This window comes from Drosophila melanogaster, chromosome 2R, assembly GCF_000001215.4.
Source record: "Drosophila melanogaster chromosome 2R".
Taxonomy (NCBI): Eukaryota; Metazoa; Arthropoda; class Insecta; order Diptera; family Drosophilidae; genus Drosophila; species Drosophila melanogaster.
The window spans coordinates 18,658,290-18,666,739 of record NT_033778.4 but is presented as its reverse complement, the minus strand read 5'-3'; the positions used below and the strand labels follow the sequence as shown (position 1 = coordinate 18,666,739).

General features: G+C 43.4%; 3 protein-coding genes across 9 annotated transcripts; all 3 read left to right on the top strand.

The window, feature by feature from the left end:
• Positions 1-947: 947 nt before the first annotated feature.
• Positions 948-2,291, top strand: CG33136 (uncharacterized protein). Of its 3 annotated transcripts, none has more exons than NM_001299655.1 (3): positions 948-1,090; positions 1,143-1,549; positions 1,607-2,291. In NM_001299655.1, exons 1-3 carry the CDS (start codon positions 1,062-1,064, stop codon positions 1,711-1,713), a joined length of 543 nt encoding a protein of 180 aa, NP_001286584.1. In that variant the 5' UTR covers positions 948-1,061; the 3' UTR covers positions 1,714-2,291. The 3 variants fall into 3 exon arrangements, with proteins under 3 accessions (NP_001286584.1, NP_788404.1, NP_001286583.1); NM_176224.3 differs by having other exon boundaries at positions 1,607-2,057; NM_001299654.1 differs by having other exon boundaries at positions 1,592-2,057.
• Positions 2,292-5,191: 2,900 nt separating this feature from the next.
• Gint3 (GDI interacting protein 3) lies at positions 5,192-8,322 on the top strand. Of its 3 annotated transcripts, none has more exons than NM_137512.3 (6): positions 5,192-5,629; positions 6,115-6,545; positions 6,616-6,754; positions 6,810-7,820; positions 7,884-8,032; positions 8,092-8,322. In NM_137512.3, exons 3-6 carry the CDS (start codon positions 6,701-6,703, stop codon positions 8,201-8,203), a joined length of 1,326 nt encoding a protein of 441 aa, NP_611356.1. In that variant the 5' UTR covers positions 5,192-5,629; positions 6,115-6,545; positions 6,616-6,700; the 3' UTR covers positions 8,204-8,322. The 3 variants fall into 3 exon arrangements, with proteins under 3 accessions (NP_611356.1, NP_725812.1, NP_725813.1); NM_166301.2 differs by lacking the exon at positions 5,192-5,629 and adding an exon at positions 5,968-6,075 and having other exon boundaries at positions 6,136-6,545; NM_166302.2 differs by lacking the exon at positions 5,192-5,629 and having other exon boundaries at positions 6,126-6,545.
• Positions 5,192-8,322, top strand: CG42306 (uncharacterized protein). Of its 3 annotated transcripts, none has more exons than NM_001144228.2 (6): positions 5,192-5,629; positions 6,115-6,545; positions 6,616-6,754; positions 6,810-7,820; positions 7,884-8,032; positions 8,092-8,322. In NM_001144228.2, exons 2-3 carry the CDS (start codon positions 6,260-6,262, stop codon positions 6,693-6,695), a joined length of 366 nt encoding a protein of 121 aa, NP_001137700.1. In that variant the 5' UTR covers positions 5,192-5,629; positions 6,115-6,259; the 3' UTR covers positions 6,696-6,754; positions 6,810-7,820; positions 7,884-8,032; positions 8,092-8,322. The 3 variants fall into 3 exon arrangements, with proteins under 3 accessions (NP_001137700.1, NP_001137701.1, NP_001286582.1); NM_001144229.2 differs by lacking the exon at positions 5,192-5,629 and adding an exon at positions 5,968-6,075 and having other exon boundaries at positions 6,136-6,545; NM_001299653.1 differs by lacking the exon at positions 5,192-5,629 and having other exon boundaries at positions 6,126-6,545.
• Positions 8,323-8,450: the final 128 nt, after the last annotated feature.

The window sequence follows — 8,450 nt, the reverse complement described above, 5'->3', positions numbered from 1 at the left end:
TACAAAGATACATCCGTGTGTGGGCGAGTGAGTGCGATGACATATACATATGTATAGTATAGTATATATATACAGATTCAAAGCGCTCCATCCGCCCGTGCATCCGCTCATTTGATTTGGGTTTTTCTTTTTGTGCCTCCTATGAATGGGCAGATACACAGTTGCATAGATACCCAGATACAGCTACAGAATCAGATACATTTGGATGCTCTTCCTGCTGCTGGCATTGCTGCTTTTTTTCGCTCCATGTGGCTCATTGTCGCTGGTCTCTGTAAGTTTGCATTTAGTGCAGTTCGGCTGTTGGTTTTTTTCGGGAGCATCCGGGATGTAGTTAAAGGTAAAGGAAGTGAGACAAATGAGCCAGACCCGAGTTCCCTGCCCGCTCGTTACCTTGTAAAGCAGCAAACCCAAACATAAAACGATCAGTAACAGCAAACAGATGTCGCAACCTGACACATGCCACGGCCAGGGGCACAGACCACAAACTTGTCCACCAGCTGACGCCGCTGCATCCAGATACTCTAAACAGGAATTTGAACTCCAATTACAAATACAGCAGAACCACTAGGACTCATCTTTTTCGAGCAGGTCAAGATTATGTGTAAACAGAACTACACTTTTTTTTAAAAATAATTCAACCACGAAAATTATTAAATTAACATACTCTCTAGTTAAGATTTTAACTAACTTATTTGAAGTGAAAGGTATTTGTTATGTATTTTTCATTTGTCAATCAAAAATCATAGCGCATTGTTGTTGAATGTTTCTATACATCCGCATTTGCGAATTGTGTTGATTAGATAAGAAAGTTTCTAAGAAAGACAAAAATATATTCATTTCCTTTCTATATTCTGGCATAGATTATTTGTTGTCTATATTTTGCGACAAAAGCTTTATATTTATTTAATGTTGTGTATAAATCGCCGCTATTTCTAACGAATATTTCATTTTTTCTCATGAATTATAAAATAAGTCAACATGCTGGGATTTTTAAATCAAACCAAAACATTTTTTAATAATTTTTTTACTCGGGAAGTACTAGTTTTTTAACAAAATCCGCAATGCAGACCAACAATGGTTTTATTAAGAAGTAAGTTTGGTTTAAAATATTTCAAATCCCAAATTACAGCGGCGTTCTGCAGCACCAGTTTTATTCCCGTAAAAGTCTATCAGTCGGTCAGTTCGCTATATATGACCTGCATATCGAAATTGCCACGGGACTCCATTCAGCCGGATTGTGATCAGGGTTTGGTAATAGAACAGGCCCTGGTTTCGTCCGTGGACTCGACTCTTCGTCCTTTGGACTATAAGAAAAGGCAGCGAGAGGCGCGTAAGATTCTTCTGAAATCTCAGGAGAATCTACTAAAACAAATGCACCCCAGCCAAATACTTACGGATGAAGACAATAATCTCACCGATGACGACGAAGATGAGAAGTTCAGGGAGCCAGTGCGTCTCAAGTCGACAATATTGCTTAACGAATACCGAAAACTGTACGAAACGCCGCGAAAAACTGAACTTGATTACATTGCATCCATTAAGGCAATTGGTTTGTATAAATCATTAGAATTAGGCATTAATTTAAACAAAGTTTTTCCAATTTCAGAACAAAATTTATGGCTTATATTACGGCTTGTGATCATGGCTTGCAGCGTATGCGCTTTAATCTATCATGGCTATTTCCTATCGAAGATCGGCAAAATGTATCTTTGAATCGAATTGTGGCGAATGCGGTGACCAAAACAAAATCAAGTAAATCGTATAAAGACCGGGAAAAATTGAGGAAATACCGCTTATGTAAAGTAGAATATCCGCTGGCAGGCGAACGGAAGGCGAGGTGCGAAAACAATAAAAAAGCGGACGGAAGTGGACAGCGACGGATGTCGAACGAATGCCACATAATAGATATAGACACATATTGTAATCCATAGACCAATAGACCGGCTACCGGGCATTTTTGAGTCTTCTGTCCGTTGCCAATTTGTCGAAATGCTTTTTCCGCTTTTCCGGCCCGGCGCCGCAATTGAATTTCGTTTCGTAAAGGAAATGACTTAACCAAAAAAAACCAAATCCCTTTTATTTATACCATCTTCAAGTGGCTCAGGAAGCTCGATAGGATGGGTTTTCAATTGCACAACAACGAAAAAAAAAGAACTCCAGAGCAATGTTATATTTTTTAATTAGTTCATTGCCTGCACTGGCGCGATATTTCCCACGAAACTTCATCTGTTCATGGGGTAAACAAATGAAGTGAATCAACAGAAAAACAGAAAAATGGGGGAAAAACAAGCTGAAAATACAGAATTATGAAAAGAGTTTTCGAAGCCACACACAATGCTTTTGGGGGTATAGCAGCCACTTGTTGTTCTTGCCTCGTTTGTTTGTTCTGGTCCAAGAAAAAAAAAAAATATGCTAAACATGTTTGTGGGGCATCAGCATCAAAGAATTTACGATATATGGGTATTCCTTGTCCCTTATCGAACGAACTAATGCATACGTTTCAATACATAAAACCCATCATTACGACCCACGCAGGTGAGTGAGTCAGGTGAGAATCGGATGCCATAAAGTATTCCAAGCCCAAATTGGGCGACTTATTGGACACCATTTAGAGTTTTAAACAAAAAAAAAAAAACAAAAAAATGAAAATACCCGCGTGGTGGAAAGTCTCGAGATATTTCAGAGCTTCAGGCGGTCCACAGCGGGAAAGTCAATTTTATTAAAAAATGGATAATTAGTAGATTTAGAATTCAGACATGGAAGAATCAAACTGAGTTGGCGAATTGCAGGGGGCCAAATTCTTGCCGCTCACATTGGCGACTTCCGGCCGCATTAGATGAATTATTAACATTTTTTGTTTCAGCGAATCCGAAGAACACTTGAAGTTCAGCGGATTGTATTTCAGCCTTTTTTTTCTTCGTTTTGCTGCTCTTTCTTATTTTTTTTTTTTGGCGGGGGGGCTTCTCTGGATTCATTCATTCTCACTCCCACGCTCATGGGAGCTGGAAAAGCTGTGTGTGAATGGTTATTTGAGGGAAATGCCCAAAGACAAAAGTCTCAGGGCAGCCGAAGAAACTGTCATTGCCAGCAGAAACCCACACAACAAAGAGATACTTGGTATCTTAAACTGGATGGATAGATGGGAGAATGTTATGCATAGAGACCAGAAGACCACCAGAAGAAGTTCATGGGAACGAACTTCGTGGCCCCTGTAAGTCAAGTGTGAAGTGGTGGACCCAGGGGAATTCGGTTACTTTGGTGGAGGGGCAAACCGCTCCGCGTTGCAGCAAGTGCATTCATCTAATAGATACGAGTGCGAGCCATGAATACGACAATTAATGTCATCCACCATTCATGATTTGCTCCTTCTGCAAACGGCAATCAAGATGAGAACAGCGCTTTGCACATGGAGGAAATATAAGTAATGATTGAGCCAAATTATATGGTTAATTAAATTATATCGATAATACATTTTATCATTGATTTTTTCATATATATGAGCAATGAAGATGTTTTTCTCCCTGTGTAGCCTGTAAACTCCGCGTCTCCTGCACTTCCCATCCAATTGCTTGCTTATGCAAGGCAACGTGACTGTGTGGGCGTGTCATCACTTTCAATTTTGCGGCCAATTTGAGTGACACTTTCTGCCTGTTTGTCACGCCGCTTGCGTAGCCAAAGATTGTGCCACAAAGGGATGGGCAGTGGGGAGTGGTGTTTGGCATGAGGCACGGAGCCACCAAGGAGGACCATCATCATCATCAGGAGGCCTAGAGAAGCAGCGACTTTGTGTGTCTGCTCGTCGTCTGCGGCGCTTCCGTTTCCTGTGCATAAATTTTAATGAGCGAGCCAGATTCCCCGCCTTCAACTCCACCGACTCGGCTGGCCGCCCAATCAAGACACTATCAATGCGAGATAAGAAAATAAATAATATTTTTAAAACAAAAAAAAAACAACCGTCAGTGGGAAAGGAAACCCTTGGCTGTGTCCAGTGTCTCTTACCTTGACTTTCGCGCAGCGAGCACAAAGTCACGGCTATGTTGGCCATAAATTGGCACAACCAGTTTTGGGCCACGGGTGAAAACAAAAGAAAAGCCAAGGCATTGGCCAAATGGTTGCTGCTTTTACTGGCTTTCCCAACCGTGAAATTCGTGCAAGAGGAGTACAGGTGCGTCAGACTGATCGACAGGTGGAGTATCTTTCAGATACATTCATAATACAAGTACTGCATATCAGTAGAAAGTCAGCATACTTACGTCGCAATATAAACTCCAACATTTAACTTAAGAACTTCAAAATATGACATATTCGAGCTGTGAATATAATTGGTTATATAGTTATGAAATCATTGAATCTATTCTTTTGGTAGCTTTATATTTTCCTGTATTCCAGCATACCCCTCCATTGCTGGGAGCCCAGTTTTCTTCTCTCTCCTTCGCAGACTTGGCCACACACAACTCGACGTCTTCAGCTGGCGATTGGAACTAGTTTTTCAGGTTCGGCGCATGGCGGCTGATAACAACAATTGCAATGCGAATGACGCCGGACGACGGCGCATGCGCGCCACTCTTGCATTCCTTTCGATGGCTCTGGGTGCGCAGAACTCTCCCCCCAGCCGTCCCTCCCATCCGGGCATTTGTGGAATTTTAATTGCGCAAAACAAAAAACAAAAAAAAAACTGCAATGATGAGGAGTTGGGGACAGGCAACTGCAATTGCAACCGATGCGATGGTGGCTGGAATGGAATGGGATTGGGAATGGCTGGGAATGACGTTGAATGATGGTTAGTTGCAGCCCGGTTGCAAGTGAGAACATATCGCGTGATGGTGATAGATATAATGGCCATGGGACACAGTGCTCTTGTCATGCCAGAAGATGGGGCTGCAGACACGCCTTGGACTCGAGACTCAAATGCGCAGACTGCTGATTGCGATGGCAAACAGAGCCACAGCCAGATTACACATACAGATATAGAAACAGAAAACCAACGGACCAGAGCAGAACGAAGCCGATGGAAGAAAATCTTACACTCTGCTCGAATTATAAGTCGTCGACATTTTGCCTAACTAACAGTCGCCACGGAAAAATGAGCCAGCATAAATAAAGCCAAGCAAGGCGGAGCGGAATAGAATAGACTGTTTGTGTCTGTTGTTGGCTGCTGGCGTAATTGAAGTTGCAGAAAGCCAGAGACGAGCCAAGCAGCCACAAAACCTAAAACCTAAGAGAGAAGCAACACACCGAGATGGGGGCCATCTCCGCATCCACGTAGCCAGTGGAGCGCGAGGCATGGCGCATACGGAAGCCATAGGCTGCAAGAGATTTCTCTTCTTTGGCCTCCGCTCGACTTTCGGCTGGCTGTTGAACCCGCAGCGCATCGCTGGAGCGTGATCTCCCCGCCCCCAGATAGGCATCCCCAATCTCTCACTCTGCTACCTACTTGGCCGAAAAACATACTCAAGGATGCCATCGAAAATCAATCGCAAAATATGCGAAAGGAAGAGAGATGCCCAGGCTCCAATCGCCGAAAATTACAGGAAGCAAAAGCACTTGGCGAAACGATCGAAAATCATTCAATTACGACAGCTGGCCCTGCATATAAAAAATGGGCGTGTGCTCCACAAAATATCATTATGTAAGCACACGGTGAAAAAAGAGCGGTGGGTTTCGAAATTATTTTGAAAGAATCCAAGGTTGCAAATTTGGAATTAAATATACAAATATTTTAGCAAAATTAATAGTTGGTAGCTACTTTTTGAAATTTTATAATCATTTAAATACACAATTTAATATTTTAGCCTATATTAAAAATGTGGAAAATATTCTTAATAACAACGCCATAAATATTGTTCAATTCACTTCTTCAGGAACTGAATAAGGTCAATAGCAGGTGCACACATTAATTACAGGATGCGGGTGCAGAAATCAAGGCAAATCGAATGAGGTCAGAACCCTCAGGGAAATCCATAAATAATTGTTCCCCCCATTCGAAAATTACAATTTAAATTCAAAACAGGCGCCAAAACAAAGCATTTGGAAATTAACCAGCACTGGAGAGCAGCGAAATACTTTTATCGATAAGTAAGCTGTTGACGCATTTTCATTTGGTATTTTTACTAGCCCGTAGGTATTTACACACAGACCAGCAACGGGCACACCAGCAAAGAAAAAAGTGTTGACGAAATTATTATAATGCTGCGAATATAAACAAAGGATTGCGTTGAAAACGTATTAAATACGATCTTTGGCACTTACCAATCAGGCAATGAGTTTCAATTTCTACGTGGAATCGTTCAATTCAACGTTGCAGTCGATTGCGCGACAAGTGGAGCAATTTGCTGGCGTTGCACTGACGGCAGCCGTCGATCTGCGCGGAAATCTGGAATCTTTGACCGGTGACTTTCGTTGGGAAAACGGACCCATTGCCTTCACCGATCTGCAGGCGACACTGCTGAAGGTGCTTATCGTGCTGCTTCTGGGCACCTGCGTACTAGCCGGCTATTCGTGGTCCATTTACGGCAAAGTCATTACGGAGAAGTTTGTCAGGCCAAGTAGGAATATGCTTAAAATCAGGATGTTACGATAAGTTTACTTAAACGAAGGCCACGTCTTGCATTTCAGGCACGCTCAAGGAAATCGAGGAGCTTAAATTGTCGGTGGCCAAGTTGAAGCTGCCCAAGGAACACTCGCCGCGCATCTAGAAACCATGTCCAAGATTAAGAAGTTCTTTTCGCGGAAGAAGGCGGAGGCTGCCTTTAAGGTGGGTTCTTTCTTTAGCCAAGCCATTGGAAATCCCTTACCAAGTTCGTTTACAGCTCAATTTAACTGGCAGCGGCATGGGCACTGGCCACAAGCTGAATTCCCCCAAACAGGAGACTCCTTCAAGTAGTTCCCGCCAAAAGTATGAGGCCTATGTGCCACCAAAGCGAAATGAAATAAGTAACGAGGCCAGGGCAGCTGCCAGTGCGGCACTGGCGCGCATTGACAAGAAAACATCCAGGGAATTCAATACCTCGCTGTCGGCAGTGAAGGCACAGGCTAAAAGAGAGCTGGAGGCAGAGCGTCGCCAGAGAGAGGAAGCCATGGGCACGCCATCAACGACCAGCACATCCACATCGGCTTCCGGCGGCGACACTCGCAACCTGGCCTGCGAAGGCGTCTTCTTCCGCTGCCCCCTAATCAGCGAGGAGATTCTACCCAAGAGCGTGTGGAAGGTTCGCATCAAAGAGTTCCTCTACCAGCAGCTGGAGGCAGATCGCGGCCTCACCGCCTGCCTGATCATCCACAATTGCAATGTTAAGGAGAAGGCCGACGAGTGCATTGCCACGCTAATCCGATATCTGGAGAATCTTATCAAGAATCCCGAGGAGGAGAAGTTCTGCAAGATACGGATGTCCAACAAAATCTTCAGCGAAAAGGTGCGCTACGTGGAGGGTGCCCTGGATGTTCTGCAAGCAGCGGGCTTCAACGAGGTCCAGATCGATGGCGAACCCTTCCTTTTGTGGACCAAGGAGCAGACGGAGAAGGATCTCGACTTGCCCACACTAGTGGAAGCTCTCAAGAGCTCGGAGATTATTCCCCTGGAGCTGGATCGCAACATTAAGGTCCTACTTCCATCGCAGGCATGTCGTGTCGCCCTCCCCGACGAGTTTTATCGCCTGTCGCCGGAGGAGATCAAGAAAGAGCAACAGCTGCGATCCGAGGCCATTGCCCAGTCACAGATGCTGCGGACAAAGGCGATGCGGGAACGCGAGGAGCAGCGCAATTTGCGCATGTATCGATACGCTTTAGTCAGGGTTAAATTTCCCAATGGACTCTTTATACAAGTAAGCCATTCCGCGATGATGTCATCTGAAGTAATTTTATGTAATAAGCCGAATCATTTTCAGGGCACTTTCAATGTGTACGAAAAAATATCCGATGTGTTCGAGTTTGTCCAATCTTGCCTGGCGGACGAAAGCCTGGATTTTAGCTTGGTGTCCAACAGCGATGGCAAACTGGGCGATGAGGACTTGGAAAAGACACTATATGACTGCAAGTGAGTGATGCAATAATGTTTTCTTTAGGTACAACACTACATGATTTCCTTCATTTCAGACTCATTCCGAACACTCTGCTGCTGTTTAGCGCCAATGATACACCCGCTCCTTTGCAAACGGATATAAACTACTTAAAGGAAGACCTTCTAATGCTGGTGCAGGCTATGTAGAAGTGCTTTAACCCATATATTCAGCGGTATTTGTCCCTTATATTATAACAGAGCTGTTGTTATTTATTACTTTCAAATCTATTATTCAAAATCAATTATAAACGCACTTTACACAAAAGAAAATTTCTTTAAATTAATTTGGTTATTTGGCTGTTGCTACTTGTTCGCTTGAAATTTATTTATATTAAAAACTTATTTTTATATATTTGCTTAACTAAATACATACTTTCAAGCCACTGTGCGTCAA

What these genes read in the sequence shown, in the direction of transcription:
- CG33136 (NM_001299654.1), top strand. Translation starts at nt 1,062, where the DNA reads ATGCAGACCAACAATGGTTTTATTAAGAA. An exon ending in AACAATGGTTTTATTAAGAA is followed by an intron (nt 1,091 to 1,142) that starts GTAAGTTTGGTT and finishes GGCGTTCTGCAG; the next exon opens with CACCAGTTTTATTCCCGTAA. An exon ending in TGCATCCATTAAGGCAATTG is followed by an intron (nt 1,550 to 1,591) that starts GTTTGTATAAAT and finishes ATTTAAACAAAG; the next exon opens with TTTTTCCAATTTCAGAACAA.